This window comes from Mchenga conophoros, linkage group LG5, assembly GCF_057382185.1.
Source record: "Mchenga conophoros isolate Kocher_MC1m ecotype Shallow Benthic linkage group LG5, M_conophoros_male_GT1.1, whole genome shotgun sequence".
Lineage (NCBI taxonomy): Eukaryota > Metazoa > Chordata > Actinopteri > Cichliformes > Cichlidae > Mchenga > Mchenga conophoros.
Window position 1 is genome coordinate 17,913,839 of NC_140530.1, and position 17,450 is coordinate 17,931,288.

Sequence of the window (17,450 nt, forward strand, 5' to 3'; positions counted from 1 at the left end):
ATGCAATTCTCTCTGTAGCACTTCATGGATTTAAGCAACACACCTTAGTTGTTCACACAAAGCATAAAGGTAAAAAAAAAAAACCCTCAATATATACAGTGTTATCTTCATTTTAGATGTCAAAAAGTATTTGCGGCTCCCAGTGATTTCTTTTGCGTGGAAATCGCGTCCAAATGGCTCTTTGGGTGTTAAAGGTTGCTGACCCCTGGTCTAGATGAACCTTTGTGTTCCTGTGTAGTTTATACATTAAAAGAGTCCATTTTGCTCAAATCGTCCATTGAACGGACAGCTTAGACTGTGGTACCCAAGGTTTATTGTTCAATTTATTAAAAACATACATCCCACCAATATAAAATACAAAGAGTGAACATACAGTATAAACCGGATTACATTTGAGAAGAATGAAACAAAACAAAAAAAAATCTGAAGGCCCCAAGGGTATGCAACTGAAAAGTTTCCTACCAGAAAAAGTTCTGTACTGTGACAATGGTGATTAATAATAAAAATATTCTAACATGTAACATCACAATCAAAAAGCTCTAAATAAATAACATATCAAAGCTTTTTCAGCTATGATTGAGACTAAGGGAAGCCTTTTCTGATGTATCACTGTATCGCTAATTGTACTTCTATCAAAGCAAAAATCCCCCAGCAGCATGGTGTTGGACTTCACTCGCTTGTTTGTCTGTATACCTAAATATCTAGTTACTTTAACCAAGTAAAAGCAGCTGGCCTTGTGATAGTTGAATGTTCAGATGCACGCTAATCATAGTGAGATGTGGAGCCCTGCGTCAGGCTGGCAACCTGTCCAGGTGTACCCTGCCTCTCGCCCTATGGTAGCTGAGATAGGCTACAGCTAGCATAGTACGATTGATTGATTGATTGATTGATTGATTGATTGATTGAGAAAATTAAGTGATTTCAATATGCCTGACGCTTGCAGAGAGGGGAAAAAAAAAAAATCAGAGTAATTACATAACAAAGGGACGGCTATTAGGGAGTACTGACACTAATGGACAGTATTTTCATCCTTGAGAGAAGACAAGGCTTTTGTTGTTGTATGGAGATAAGGTAAATTCTTAGCAAGCACATAATTGTTCAACTTCTGTTTAATTTTTTCTCTTTAATTTACTATTGAAATTAAATCAAAGTGTAAAACCTAAACTGTAATATCTGTGCTTTCTGACATCTTAGCAGTGCAGATATTTAGACTGTTTCTTGCACGTTGTGACTGTTTGGCTGCATGCAGTCTGGTACTCCCCGTAGTTAAAGAGTACTATTAAGTGCCACATAAATTATAATAGATTGTGGATACACCTCCTGCACATAATATGCTGCTCACGCTGCACATAATGACCACAGTCAATGATTCAATTTAACAGAGGCCAGCCTTCCAGTAATATCATCAGTCATAAACAAGATACATCAGATATGTTTAAACTATATAATGAAAATAAGTATGCGAAAATTTTGCATTTTTAAGTTATTAACTGTTAACATAAGGCAGTATTCAATATATAAATATGCATGAATGCGCATACTCTATTACACACTTTTGCATCACTATAAAATCTGGCAAAGCTAAAATTATAATCTACGTAGAAGCTGAGAATATGAAAAGGGGTTTTAAGGTGTAAGGAAGTGACAGTAAAATTGTAAGGTACTCTATGACTCAGTGTCCTCCTCCTCTTCATAACAGCGGTTCTTCTTGATTATATCCTCTGCACTCAGATCCTCTGCATCACTTCCTTCTTTGTCCTCTTCCCAGAAGCCCACATCCTGGGAGGTGCGGTTCTGGTTTGGCTTTGATGGTGGAGAAAGGTTGATTGGCATCTCAGGAGATAAGCTTCTCAAAGAGCCCTCATCCCCAGCCGCCTTGTCTCCTTTTGTATTTCTTTTTACTCCCTCATCTCTTTCTTTCTTTTTCTCAACCTGACTCGCCACGTCCCCCTCAGAGATGGTCTCTTTATCTTCACTTTGCATCTGAGACATCTTCTCTTTCTTTTTCTGCTTTTTCTCCTGCTGGACTTCTGGCTTATTTTCCTTTGTTGATTCTTCAGAAGATGTTTTTTCCTCAAAAGATGCTCTCCAATCCTGCAGAGATTTGAGATTACGACGAGGCTCGCGAGGACCTGTGGGGTTTGTGGACTTGGGTTTGGCTGCTATTGTAAAAGGCCGAATCCGCTCCTTAAGAGAAGTGCTCCTCCTCAGGCTCTTCAATTCAGCACGCTCTGAGCTCTGGAAAGTTGAAGGCGCTTCATCATCTGGAGGCCACTTGGCTCTCCAGGGTCGGCTTGAACCAATGTCCTCTGTGACTGGACTAAGGGATTCTGTCCCGGTGTGCTGCTCACCCGTCCGGGGAGGCCAGTCGATCTTCAGTTTGCGTTTCTCAGTTGGCTTTTCTGACTGAGCTTTCTCATCAGAGATCACATTTGTCTGCTTGCGACTCTGCTTTTCCAGTAAGGCGGTCAGATCTGTAACCTTAACATGTGGAGACGTTTCCACATCTGGGACAGGCTGCATGTCTGAGGCACTCTCAGCTGGACGATTCACTGTTGCAGTTTTCTCTTCTTCTTTTTGCTTCACCGCTTCAACATCTTCATCTCCGTCAACTCGCGGCTCCCACATCTCCTTATGAGGCCGATGACCAAAGCCTTCATCATAGTTGCCTTTGGCTTTGAAGAGCTGGTTGAAATGGGCCTTGCAGTAGATGTTTCCATGCAGAGAAGCATAATTTGCAAGACTATAAAACAGACAGGAATATTTACATGAGAGGAGATTATGATATAGAAGTGGAAGCATCTGGTGTGAATGCTTACCTAAGCTTTGTGCTGCAATGAATACAGCGGAAGCAGCTTTTGTGGTAGACATGCTGATGGGCCACAAGTCTCTCCAGTGGATACACTTGCTTTGTACAAGCGATGCACGTCTCCTTCTCTGGTGGGCGAAACTTCTAAAAACATAAATAGTGTCAGCTTTATTGACAATTAACACTGGCTGATTTTTTTTTTTTTTTTTTTTAAGTTAATGATATGTGCATGTCTACTGTTCACTGTGATGACTCACCCGTGGTGATTTTGGTTGCTCCGTGCTGTCCCCTAAAACAGACAGAACATAAACGAGCTCAGTTGCTGCTCAATTATTAAGACTGGTAAAGCAGACTAGTAGCACAATATGCACAGTAAAAATGAAATTTGCACATGACTGTATTCTCCAAGTATCCTTTAAGACCAACCATTGCATTCAGGCACAGGCGTTACTTTCTCATTTTCAGATGCAGATGCTTTTGGAGCAGACTGTGGGGCCGAAACCTGGAGGAAAAAGAGAGAAACATTGATTGTTATATAATAAACAATGAGATGTTCACCTGTTTCTGGTACAGAAAGGTAAACATCTCAGAGAAGCATGAGTTACAAAAGCAAGGTAGAACAAATGGTCTGTGCTGAATGATAAAATTCATTTTCTGTGTGGGAAAGATTAGTTGAGTTGCTGGCAATAACAGCACCTGGATGTATTTATGCATGTAAACATGGCCACGATGACCTGCTGAAGTACAAACTGAGCAGAGACTGGAGAAATGTTGCATGGTCTCTATTTCTGCTGCAGCATTCAGATGGTGGGGTAAACAACATAAAAGCATGGATCAAGCCTGCCTTGTATAAACAGCTCAGGCTGCTGGTGGTGGTGTAATGTTGTGGGGGATATTTTCTTGGGAAACCTTGGGCTCCTTAGTACTAAGGGAGCATCATTAAAACATCACAGCACCTGAGTAGTGTTACTAACAATGGCCATGCCTTTATAACCACAGTGTACCCATCTTCTGACGGCTGCAGTATAACACTCCATGTAACAAAACTCAATCTCAAACTGGTTTCTTGAACATGACAATGAGCTCATATATCCACACAGTTAATATCCATTAACTGTGTGATCCTGTCGCGCCAACATGGACCAAAAATCTCGGAGGAACTTTTCCAGCAGCTTGTTGTCACTAACAAATAATGCAGCTCTGAAAGCGAAAGGAGCTCGAACTCAGTACGGGTAAGATGTAACTAACATATGTAATGAATAATGTTGGACTTTGATTGTTGTTTTGATCACTTTGAATCATGTTCATTAAAATTCTCTTAAAATCTCCAAAATACGAGGTAATCTTTTAATTACTGGGATTTTCACTGTTTTTGTTGTGAACCTCTTTATTACATGAACTCACAGAATGTGTCTGTTCTTGTTTAGCAACAGCAAACTGGTACTTGGCCATCTTTTCCTTCAGAGATGATGATCGCCTCAGCACAGGGCGACCTGAAGCAGAAGAGAGGATCAAATTAAGTGCCTTGCCTGACGTTGTTTTGCATTAAACCCAAATCTTTCTGCATTTCATTAATGCTACTGATATTTGCTTACTGCTTGGCTGCTCCACGTCATCTGATGAAGTACTACGAAGTGCTTCTCTGCCACCCTGGAAGAATAAAACAACTGATGGGTTCCGAAGATCAGTTTATGAAGGTGAAGTTATGAACTTTTAAGCATAAATTTGTTTTCTGCTCCTCCCCTGCCTTTAATTGTGGCCTAAATCAGTTCATTTATCTTTTTATTCATAGCATTGTCACTGGCAAGTGATCAAAAGTCACACTGCCTGTAGGACTGGATCAAACCCAAACAAGCTGCAAGTTTTGAGCAGCAGATATTGAACTCAGCAGTAAAAATGCACAAAATCAAGCTCATGTGCTTTTCAGGCATCCAGTGAATACCTGGCAGTAACCAGAGCGGTATCTGCAGAGACAGCCATGCAGCATGTGGTTAAAAAGAACCAAACACACGTTTGCACGTGGGCAAAGAACCAAAATTATTCCACTCTACTAAAGAGTGAGCTCTGTGCGTTGGTCTGCCAATATGCCTGTTTTACTCAAACAAATGAGAAAACCACACAGTTTCTCGCACCACCTATCCTTTACACACATGAGCTGGTTTGGACCAATTAAAATAGCCCATTTCTACAGACTGCTTCACTGGAACTTTGGAGTCCTGTTGTCTCGCAGACCGCCCCTGCCATGCAAATCAAACACCGACTAGAACATTAAAATATTGAAAGCTGCAGCCAGACAGGGGCAAAGGGTGCACTGCACTATATTTGATTATAAGGTTATATAACCATTTCAGTTATAAAGGCTCCAGTCTAATTTTTAAATGTTAGTAATGTAAATTTCACTTCTTCTTTACTAGCAGTGAAAAACACTACGACTTAGTTCATTTTATTTTATAGGTTGTTTCATGACTGCAGTACATGGTGTATACAGAGCTGCACAACAAAATACAATAAAAAAAATTAAATATGATTCCCAGGACTGGGAAAATCCCAGTAGAGCAGGGTACACACTGCAGCTAATAAAACGTGAGATAAAGACAACTGCTCCTCAGAAGGGATCCTGTGAGGAATGAGACGGCCCCAGGTCAGGAATGCTTCTGCATTCCTCTGTTACAGAAGATAAAGAGTGGCATACTTGTTGTTTTGGGCTGAATGAATGAAAGAGAGATGAGTGGGTGGTGCTGAGGAGAACAAGGGTAAATTCACACGGACAAGCGCTCCTTCAGAAAACAGAAGAAACTGGGTAAAAATGGGTAATGCATTTAAAACAATCTAAATATGAAGGATGTTGAAAATCTGCAGAAACTACACTAAGCACTGAGTACTTCTGCACGTACAGGATGGTCACAGGTTTTTATCAATCATTAATATGTGACTCAGAGCTTCTTATCTCTGTTTATGAACTACGAGTCACTAGTATACTGTTGGACAGAGATTGTAGCAGCAAAGCAATTAGCATGTAAGATTGTTTTAAATGTACTAATTAACTATGGTCACAAAGGCAACATGGAGCTCACTACATGTGGGAAACATTGTGCCATCAGTCTTTTTTCTAATATTGCACAAGACTGGTCTGACTCAGCATTATGGTTACAATTATTTTACCCAAAAGTACAAAATCCTTACCCTCAGATCCTCATGTTGAAGATCCAGTGACCACAGCTACAGGGATATCAAAAGCAAAATATTTTACCTTTTCTGTGGGCTTTTCTCCTTTCTCAAACTTCATCTTTAGGTTGTTCAAAGGCACTCTGGGCTTTTCATAAGAGGCACACGGGCTGGTTGGAACGTGCTGTTCAAGCTTTTCATTCATCATCTCTTCCTTCTCCAACCCTCTCTGGTCTTCAATCTCTGGAGCTGCTGAGGCCTGCTGAACACTATTGGCTGCGTGTTGACCTCCCTGATCTGTCAGTGGGCCAGGACTCTTTACCGGAGGCTCAGTAACGGAAGGAGGCCTGTTCAAGGTACGAGGCCTGTGGCGTGAGATGGGCTGGTGTGGAGGTGGAACCGAAGACGGCTTGTCCTGATCACCGGTTCCTCCTTGCTCCCAGCGCTTCTTCAGAACACTGAGGTTGCCAGATCGCAGGGCTACTGTTCCGCTCTCAAAAGACTGCAAGAAAGAAAAGAAAAGAAAATTTTATGTTGAGCATGTTATGCTTACCATAAAATCACTGTGTATAAGCTAAACTATACACGCATGCACTATTAGGACATACAGCTTTATCCACAGTCCCGTATAATGGAATATAGGAAATGCCTGAATCTGAACTTGGCTTCACCCAAGGATTAGGTGAACAGCTGTTCAAAGTTGGTCCAGGAAATAAATATTATGCTGTAGCTGCTGAATTTTAACAGCTGGCTCAAGATGGAGATATCTGAGACAGATCCTTCAGTTGCATTCCTTTCCACATGACAATTTCTACCTTACCCGAAGACACTGACAGCAACTCTTTTCACTACTTATCTGCTGCCACCAGTGACAGGAAGACAGCAGCAAGCAGCATGGCACAATAATAGAAGGCATGAACTTCCTTAATTATGAAAGTGTTGGAAAAAAAAGAGGATGTGAGAATGGTAAGATATCAACTTGTAACATGAACTTTTCTATCAAAGCTTCCTGTGTGAACATTTAAACAAGTTATGCTATTACTAAATTAAATTTAACTTAATTAAATCTCCTTGAATATAAGAAAGCAAAGTAGAGATTACAAGTGAATGAAAACCAAACCCAAAAAAAGAGCGCCAAAACCCCATCCACTACTAGACACCACTACCTCGGCCATAGTGAATAAAATGAATCTGGTACATCTGAAAAAGAGTTGAATTAACATTCGGACAGACAAAAAAAAAAAAAAAAAAGAAAAAAAGAAAAAAAAAAAAAAAAAAGCAAGGACAAAATAACAAAAGGCACAATGACAGTCTTTGTCAGGCAAGACCACAAGGAATATAAATAACTGAAAAGTAGTGGAGCTGGCCCTTGATTTTCAAGCCAAAAGGAAGAAAGTAAACCTTGAATGCGATGAAATGGCCGAACGAGGTGTAACCACAACTAGACAGCAAAAGATGTGGGAGTCCTTTGATTGGTCCTCTACAGGTCACAGTGCAGACAGATAGTGGGAGGCAGAGCCCTCCCGGATGCTAGCAGCAAGACAAGATCTACTTGTAAGAGCTAGTCCAGCCCCTTTAACAGCAGGAAAGTGAAAGAGAGAGAGTCAGAATACCCAGGAAACCAGAGGAGGAAATGATTCAAACAGGGAAAAGTTAACTCTTTGTTAACTGTGACGACTTGGACAGCCTTTCAATCCCAAACGATTTATCAAGATAATGTGACTGAAAACCGTATCTATGGGATTTATGATACCAGCCAAATAATACAAGTCTTAGGACAAAGACAAAATTTAAAAACATGGACACAGCCATTCAAATAAATAGTTATTAGAAAACAGCAATGGTTGTACAAGAATTAATCGTCAAAGTCTTAGTAAAAAATGAAAATAGCTTAACAATGAATTGTGGTGGAACATTTTTGTCATACTTTTCATATCATACTGGAGACTGTGTACATTTTTAGTAGTTTTGAGATTCATCGGTAGTACTCAGTGGAGACTTAATGGAAAATTCGTTTTGTTTTTTTTAGTTTGTTTTTGTTTTTTTAAACACAGGCAGTAATTATATACTGCTGAACAGGTTTTTTTTTTTTTAAATGTTACGCTTGACATGTAATAATTTACATCAGTCTGAACATTGACACCCTATTTATACTATATTTTGTGAACAGCTACACCATCAGATACCACAAAGACCCTTTTGACAGGCTTTGTTTGCAGATTCCCTGGTTGCAGGAGGAAAATACATGTTGGATAGATGATCCTGCCAAGCAATAATCCCCCTCACACAAAAAATTACAACATATAAAATATAATAATAAGTTGCTCTTATACTGAATTGTTACATCACATAAAAGGATAAAAACTGTGAGGAAAAAAATTGATTTCTCAGTTTCTTATTGTAACCATTTGTTGTTGAATCTGTGAATATTAACATAATATCACATCGTTTACTCTTTGCAGTTTAATCGTTTGGTCCCTCATAACTATGCAACAAAATTGTTATCAATTTTTAATGTAATTTATCTGACAGATTATTCATTTCCCCCTTCCCCCACCTCACACACACACACACACACACACACAGACAGCCAGATGGCGTTTTTACGCTGCTCATTCAAACTTGTCTCAGACACACGTGGAGATGACTATTATCCTCTGATACTGTAACTAGACCTTTGTGGTACATGAGCTGTACACCTACCTCATAGACATACAAGTAAACCAGAATGATTCAGTCTAAAGCATGAGTTAGAGAAAACAGTGGTTAATCCAACTATTTACACTAGCAGTGTTTCATTACAGTTATGTTACAACAAAATAACACAGGGTAGTGTCTGTCTAATGCAGTCACATCATGTTTCTATGGGAGAGGAAGAAAGGCTGATGTCATCCTCATTACCAGTCATATCATTAAACACAGAAAAAAGAAGCTAACTACCCTTACTGGTAAACAATAACGATATTATACACAACCATGGCTACAATACCTCATATTTCTTCATGGTATTAGCTGGTGGGTTATTGGTTTAATCCCAGTCCAGGTTTTTGCCAGTCTTTCTGACAAGGCAGCTAACCTACAGTTGGAAACATTGCACGGGGATTACACTAAAGTAGGATTATGGGCTTGATAGCCTGCCCATCGCAACAAGTGGCCAATGAGATGTAAGCCAGGACAAGACATTTGGCCCAGACAGTGTGTTGGCATGGTGAGTGTGTGTGTTTGCATGTGCACTCTTCATACTGTAATTAGTTGAACACCATTACTAGGGGATGCTGAGCAAATGAAGCAAGACGTGCTGCATAGAAAAACATCATTTAATCATGCCGTTCATTATGACAGGATTATCAGAATGCTGTAAACAAGACGTGATGATCTTTATGTGAGAACTCTTTCTATTTTTTCATGTATTAAATTCAGGAACAGCTGCACAAAACTATTTAACTCATGGTAAAATAGAAATTACTCTAAACTGATGTCACTGGAAAATGAAATGTTGCTACTATCCATCTGTTCAGAGAAGTACTTACTCCTTTTTTCTTTTCTGCACTCAAATCTTCAGCAGCTTTCTGGTACCTGAGAGAGAAAGAAACAACACTGACATCTAGTGATTCAAAACAATAACAAGCAGATACACATAATTTTCTAAAAGGCCCATTTGTTCCTTCAAGAACCTTGAAAAAAAATGTAAACTCAATAAGTGATAGACTTGAATTTAATTTAATGTTGTTTTTTTTTGTCTGATTTTGTTGTGTTTATATAAAGTTTTAATTTAGTTTATTTTATATTTTTATACCTTTAACAGAAAATATATAGTATTTTTTGTCATTTTTTAGCACTGTGTAACACAAACAATAAATCATAAAATATTAAGAGGTCTTATCCATACATCATCAACTAGTTGGTAAGTGCTTTAGATCACTGATCACTAGTCTTTAACTGCAAAAATGTTTAACATGTAATGCACGCCGCGACAATTAAAGTTTGACTTGAATAGTAGGGGCGATCGTGGCTCAAGAGGCTCTAAGAAATGTTTTCAGGACCTTGTTGAATCTAGGCCATGATGAATTAAGGCAGTTTTAAAAGCAAAATGGGTCTAAACCAATGCTAGCAAGGTATAACTTGCTAGCATTGGTTTAGACCCAATGCTAGCAAGGGGCGATCGTGGCTCAAGAGTTGGGAGTTCGCCTTGTAATCGGAAGGTTGCCGGTTTGCGCCCAAGCTCCGACAGTCTCGATTGTTGTGTCCTTGGGCAAGACACTTCACCCGTTGCCTACTGGTGGTGGTCAGAGGGCCCGGTGGCGCCAGTGTCCAGCAGCCCCAGGGTGGCTGTGGCTACAATGTAGCTTGCCATCACCAGTGTGTGAATGTGTGTGTGAATGGGTGGGTGACTGGATGTGTAAAGTGCTTTGGGGTCCTTAGGGACTAGTAAAGCGCTATACAAATACAGGCCATTTACCATTTAAAACTTAATTAAAACTCAAATATAAGTCATTTTAGTCCCAATTATTTTTGATGTATTACACACAAAATACTGAAATTGTGACTGAGATCAAGAGACCACAAGAGCAAATCACATGGGTCTGTAGTGGGCTGTCGTCTACGTGGATTCAGTTTTCAGTACATAAGTGTATATTTAAGCTTTTACTATTAGGGTCATTTTAAAAGTACAAGCAAATATTACTGACAACACAGTGTTACTCACTTGGAGAAGCGCTCTGCAATGGCATTGGTTTTCCCTCGGGTGGTGACCAGAGACAGCTCCTTCGCAGTGATACGCATGGACTGTGCCGCCCAGTTCCTTCGACTGAATGGATTACTTTCCATGTCGGCCAATTACCCAAATACCTAAAAGAAACAAAACACAAATACTCCTAATGTAAGAAATATGTATTAGAATACAGACTGCATTTCTTAGCTTCTGACACTAATACTCAAACAATTTCAGGCATCTCAACACTACAGTTCATGTATCTGTTTGACGCAATGGCAATATGGTCCCTTGTGCATATAGTTAAGGGATGTCTTTAGTGGGCAACTGACTATTCTGCTGCACTGATTTACTGATGTTTCTGTTGTCTCCTATTTTCTCCATCTTCGGGGAAAAGTCACAAATACAGGGAGTGCAGAATTATTAGGCAAATGAGTATTTTGTCCACATCATCCTCTTCATGCATGTTGTCTTACTCCAAGCTGTATAGGCTCGAAAGCCTACTACCAATTAAGCATATTAGGTGATGTGCATCTCTGTAATGAGAAGGGGTGTGGTCTAATGACATCAACACCCTATATCAGGTGTGCATAATTATTAGGCAACGTCCTTTCCTTTGGCAAAATGGGTCAAAAGAAGGACTTGACAGGCTCAGAAAAGTCAAAAATAGTGAGATATCTTGCAGAGGGATGCAGCAGTCTCAAAATTGCAAAGCTTCTGAAGCGTGATCATCGAACAATCAAGCGTTTCATTCAAAATAGTCACCAGGGTCGCAAGAAGCGTGTGGAAAAACCAAGGCGCAAAATAACTGCCCGTGAACTGAGAAAAGTCAAGCGTGCAGCTGCCAAGATGCCACTTGCCACCAGTTTGGCCATATTTCAGAGCTGTAACATCACTGGAGTGCCCAAAAGCACAAGGTGTGCAATACTCAGAGACATGGCCAAGGTAAGAAAGGCTGAAAGACGACCACCACTGAACAAGACACACAAGCTGAAACGTCAAGACTGGGCCAAGAAATATCTCAAGACTGGTTTTTCTAAGGTTTTATGGACTGATGAAATGAGAGTGAGCCTTGATGGGCCAGATGGATGGGCCCGTGGCTGGATGGTAAAGGGCAGAGAGCTCCAGTCCGACTCAGACGCCAGCAAGGTGGAGGTGGAGTACTGGTTTGGGCTGGTATCATCAAAGATGAGCTTGTGGGGCCTTTTCGGGTTGAGGATGGAGTCAAGCTCAACTCCCAGTCCTACTGCCAGTTTCTGGAAGACACCTTCTTCAAGCAGTGGTACAGGAAGAAGTCTGCATCCTTCAAGAAAAACATGATTTTCATGCAGGACAATGCTCCATCACACGCGTCCAAGTACTCCACAGCGTGGCTGGCAAGAAAGGGTATAAAAGAAGAAAAACTAATGACATGGCCTCCTTGTTCACCTGATCTGAACCCCATTGAGAACCTGTGGTCCATCATCAAATGTGAGATTTACAAGGAGGGAAAACAGTACACCTCTCTGAACAGTGTCTGGGAGGCTGTGGTTGCTGCTGCACGCAATGTTGATGGTGAACAGATCAAAACACTGACAGAATCCATGGATGGCAGGCTTTTGAGTGTCCTTGCAAAGAAAGGTGGCTATATTGGTCGCTGATTTGTTTTTGTTTTGTTTTTGAATGTCAGAAATGTATATTTGTGAATGTGGAGATGTTATATTGGTTTCACTGGTAAAAATAAATAATTGTAATGGGTATATATTTGTTTTTTGTTAAGTAGCCTAATAATTATGCACAGTAATAGTCACCTGCACACACAGATATCCCCCTAAAATAGCTAAAACTAAAAACTACTTCCAAAAACATTCAGCTTTGATATTAATGAGTTTTTTGGGTTCATTGAGAACATGGTTGTTGTTCAATAATAAAATTATTCCTCAAAAATACAACTTGCCTAATAATTCTGCACTCCCTGTAAGAAAAAGTATTTTTTTTTTTTAAACAGCAAGGCCAGTCCTCTAGTTGCCTCTATTAGACACTTGAATGAAGAATTCTTGCTTTTCATGGAAATAAAGTGACAGACTCCCTCTTCCAATCTGCATTTGCTATCAGTCCACCAAGTTATCTGACAGCAACACCACTTTCTTGGCATATGCAACCTCTTGAGAAGATTTATGCCAGAGTGAAACTTTGCACTCGAAATACATGTGCAGGCCTATGACATGCACTCTGACAGATATCTGTTCTTGCTCCTGACATACATACGACGGAGAACAAGCACATGAAGTGTGGGATGCAAACACACAAGTCAACATGTTCAAACTTGCTCTCCAGCTTGTGCCACTTGATTGCAAGACAGCAACACAAACTGATATCAGCAGAGCGTGAGCCCATTGTCCTTACAAAACCAACATTCATAAAAAGGTCCAACAACCACATTCCCGGCAAACAGAAATGTCTTCTTTGTCATGAATAATGTCCTGACAAACCCATGCTTTATTGGTACAGTTTTCCAAGTCAGCAAGGATGGATTAGCTGAATGTTAGCCCATGAAACCCTGGTTTAGTGCTCAGACAGTAGGTTGTAAAGCCATAAATTGGAAATCACTGCACAGTCAGTAATCATTTATCTTCCTAGCTGGACCTTTTCACTCAGGCGTCCCTATTACATCATAATCATAATTGGGACAAGCATAGTGTAAGGACTTTGGACTGAATTTCGCCATAGGACTGACTACATAGATTTCATAGTCCAATACAACTGGTGCTCATGAAATCACTTTTGGATAAACGTGATTAAACATGACTGCACATATTACATATTTATAAGATGTATTTCTAGTCAGTTATATATAATTAATTTCATTTAGTCTGAGGTTAGTGTTAGAGTTTTTAGGAGAGACACAGATTAACAACAGAATAACTTTTTATGAGGTTCTTACATCTGAGAGGCTACTCATTACTGCTACAATGTTTAAACCTGGCAGGAAAGTCAGTTTATCAATTGATTAATTGTATATTTTGCTGTAGCCAGTTACTTCTTCATTCAAATTTGATAGCTGTGCTGAAAAATGTACTATTCATCCTTTTAAACTGCAGATTCTTTTGCAGGTTATCCAGGGGCTGCAGTCCATACCTGCATGCACTGCGATTGAAAGGTAGGGACACACCCTAGACAAGCTACCAATCTGCCACAAGGATAATACAGGTCATTTCAGTTTAAAGTTGCCTATCCGCTCTTTTGCATATCCTTAAACACTACACGCCCGAAGAAACCAAAGAAAACACAAAGGACGTCTACGACTCAAAAACAAACACAAATCCCTACTATTAGAAAGAGAGATTTTCTACTTGTACGTGTTCATTCACTCATCGACAGGCAGCAAAAATTGTACACTAATACAAAGGAAAGAATGAAATGCTTCATAGGTATGCAAAACAAATGCTCAGAATTCTGACTTCCTGTTTAGCAACCTTATATGGAAACCTGAAAGGGGAAAAAATTGCATTTACTGTTTAAGCACTTAATAAAACATAATGCAAGTCAGTTTAATGGCTTTTTAGTATGACAACAAATAATCTAATCTTTCAAAAACTGTCACTCTCTCATCTCTGGATTATATTATTAACTCTTAGCTGTCGTTTTCCAACTGATCCACAATTCTGACAGTTACTATTTGTGTTACTTGTGCAGGTTTTCAACAGGAACATCGACTGAATCAGAGGTAACTTGGATAATACATCTTAAACAAAGCCTGAAAAGAACTGAAGCTAAGATTTGGTGTGTGCGCTGTGATAAAAATACAGAAATTAGAATCTTTATAAATTTATCAAAAACCCGTTTATATACTGACCTTTATCCCTTATTTAAAGTAAAGTTCTCCGTGACAACAAGTAACCACAACACGGTAACAACTAAGGAGGAGTCCGCATTGTTTGACACATTAATGAGCTATGATGCAACTATTCTTAAAACCAAAACCACAAAATCAGCTGTTCAGACGAAAATAACCGAGTCTAAAGTGAAGACTCGGCACAGAGGCGAGCAACAGACGCGACTTTAAGAACGGCAGCCCTGTTCAGGGGGCATCGCGTCTTTTTGAATTAAAAAAAAAAAAAAAAACTTTCATTACAGGTGCAACAGTAAGATGGTGGTTATAACTGCGAGCTAATGTAGTTAGCCTATAGACCTGCACTTTAACAAAGATTTAAACGCTCAAAATTTTATTCAAAGTAAGTTTCACTTAAGTTTTACACGAAAGAGCTCAGTGACTACGCTTAAGAGTACAAGCTTAGCTGCTGGGCTGGTTTGGCATTTTCCCTGGAAGACAGCGAGGAGGAGGAAGAAGTATGTGCACGTGCTTGACAATAAAATTCTAAATCTCGACCTAAACAGTCACCGGCTGCCTCAGTGTTTTCAAAATAGGCGTTATTATTTTGATAGTAGCTACAACGTATATTAAACCCCGTTTTATGCTATTATTTTAGGTTTCGTCTTACCTGTGCGAACTTCCGTTGAGTCACTTCTTTTTTCTTTTTTTTTTTGTGAAACCTGTGCGACACCTGACACTGCTGCCGCCACTGCGTCACCGCCCGGTGTGGCTCGAGCAGAAAGGTGCAGTGGAAGTACGCGAGACAAACGTCACGTGATTTTATGCACCAATGACCTTAGGTGTTAAATTACTCCTACCTGGTATGTTTGCGTTTGTGCTTGCTTGCAGGGTGAGCTGTTGTTCCCATCTAGAAATTCCAGAGAAAGACCGTTTCTGGCGACGGGAAAGCTCAGGGAAGAAAAACATGAAGGAAATAGGTTTGGGTGGTTTCTGTGCTTTGTCTTTTGACAGTTTTCAGCAACTGTTCCTCAACTTGCTAACATAATAGCTTGATTGTTAGTGTAGTACTAGTGTTATAAAATGCAATGTTTCATCCACAGAATGCAGTAAAATTCTTAAAATAGAAAAAACAGAAGTGAGACATACCATCAGTAATCAAGGCTCCAAAGTCAAACATAGCATTGTGCCAGCTCAACAACATTACTAAAGCCACTATTTAAGACCTGCCTGTGGAAAATAGCCTATTAAATGTAATGGGTGTCAAAACAGGTTGTGTCAGGGAAGGGACATTGAATGTTTGCATGATATTTGCCTTCTAAATAAGAGCAGCTGGATGAGCTACAAGAAAGGAAGATCACAGCTTTAATTTTTATTTTCCACCATTTTGCTCAAGTGTATGAGTCCTTGAGCAAAGTACTATCTGTTCTCTGTGCCAAGGCTGTTACGGGGAACTGAACTCATCTCAAATGGGGCCAAGTGAAATATTTAAGTTAGTGGCGGTTTTTCAGTTGAATAATTTGTGTTCTCTACCAAAGAAATGCATATTTGCTCACTCTTCTACTAATGAGAGGAATTTTTAGTCAGTTTCGTTATCTAATGAGGATCTGTTGCTATTTTGAAAACATTTAAAAATAGATTGCTTGCAACTTAAAAGAAGTAACTGGTATCACATTTTCGTAGTGAAACTATTAGAATTATAATAACACACTTCAAAAAGGCTGAGACAGGAGCACACAAGCCTCTTTTCTTTTAAGAACATGGGGGACATATTTATTTAAGTTCTACTTGTTGTTGATTATGTTGTGTCTGTGTTTGGGTTATTTATATAAAGTTTTGATTATGTGTTTCTAAACTAAACATTCCCAGTTTAGCTTCACGATTTTTACAGTTTACTTGGTAGTTTGTTTGTTTGTTTTTTGTTTATTTGTTTGGTTAAGTCTCGGTCTCTCTGTTTGGTGTTGTCATCTTTTTGTTCCTGTTTTATTTTGTGTGCATGGTGTTTCCCATCTCCCTGATTTCCTCATGTGTCTGTTTAAAGTCTCAGTTTGTCTTAGTTCTCTGTTGTATCATACTGTAATACTATTGCCATGCCCGGGCTGCATTTCTGTTTGTTTTACCTGGACTTTGTTTTCTGCTGGTGTCTTTGTTTACATGCTATGCCTAAATAAAAGGTCAGACATTTTTTGTTCCCTCAACTTATTTGACAGTCTGCATTTTGGGTCCTTTATCCACACAGGTTTGATTTGCAGACAGAATGCACCGTGCATCACACCACCGCAAGTGCCAACAATTGATACATGGGCATCAGAACTTGACCAGACAGCAGTGGAAGAATGTGGCCTGGTCTGATGAATCAAGTGCTCTTCAATCACATGGATGGCTGAGTGTGTGTGTATTGCTTGCAGTATGGGAAGAATCAAGCAGGTTCAGCCAGTGTAATGCTTTGGGCAATGCTGGGAAACCTTGGGTCCTGATGTTACTTCGACTCGTATACCTACCTAAGCATTACTATAGGCCTGCCTGTTCTCATGAAAGCCCGCCTTTTCATGGGAACGGTATTCCCTGATGTCTGTGGCCTCTGTCAGTGTGATAACACAGCCTGCCATGAAGCAAAAATGGTTCAAGAATGGTTTACGGAGCACAACAACAGGTTTGAGGTGCTGACTTCAAATGTTGACCTCCAGTCCAGCATCTGTGTACAAACAGTTCCCATCCATGGAGGCCGCACCTCGCAGCTTACAAGACTTAAGCTTGATTTAGACTTCTGCAGGAAATTTATGTCCTAACTTACATAGTAACCGGAAACTCCTTTTATTCCTACAGCGCAACCATTGAAGTCATTGTGATATGAATTGACCTGACATGTAGTTAAATTCCTTGGGAGGCGCATGTCAAGTTACGTATAAGGTTGCAGTGTAGGGTTAAAATGGAGTTACAGTTGTGACACAAGT

General features: G+C 39.8%; 1 protein-coding gene across 3 annotated transcripts; it reads right to left on the reverse strand.

Annotated features, from left to right (window-relative positions):
- Positions 1-296: 296 nt before the first annotated feature.
- On the reverse strand, positions 297-15,296 carry LOC146574272 (LIM domain and actin-binding protein 1-like). Of its 3 annotated transcripts, none has more exons than XM_085273783.1 (10): positions 15,167-15,296; positions 10,680-10,822; positions 9,505-9,550; positions 6,060-6,476; positions 4,405-4,459; positions 4,214-4,302; positions 3,236-3,311; positions 3,067-3,098; positions 2,820-2,950; positions 297-2,743 (listed from the first exon to the last, which is right to left on the reverse strand). In XM_085273783.1, exons 2-10 carry the CDS (start codon positions 10,799-10,801, stop codon positions 1,666-1,668), a joined length of 2,046 nt encoding a protein of 681 aa, XP_085129909.1. In that variant the 5' UTR covers positions 10,802-10,822; positions 15,167-15,296; the 3' UTR covers positions 297-1,665. The 3 variants fall into 3 exon arrangements, with proteins under 3 accessions (XP_085129909.1, XP_085129907.1, XP_085129910.1); XM_085273781.1 differs by having other exon boundaries at positions 2,820-2,953; XM_085273784.1 differs by lacking the exons at positions 9,505-9,550; positions 10,680-10,822; positions 15,167-15,296 and adding an exon at positions 8,964-9,309 and having other exon boundaries at positions 2,820-2,953.
- Between the last annotated feature and the right edge of the window lie 2,154 nt (positions 15,297-17,450).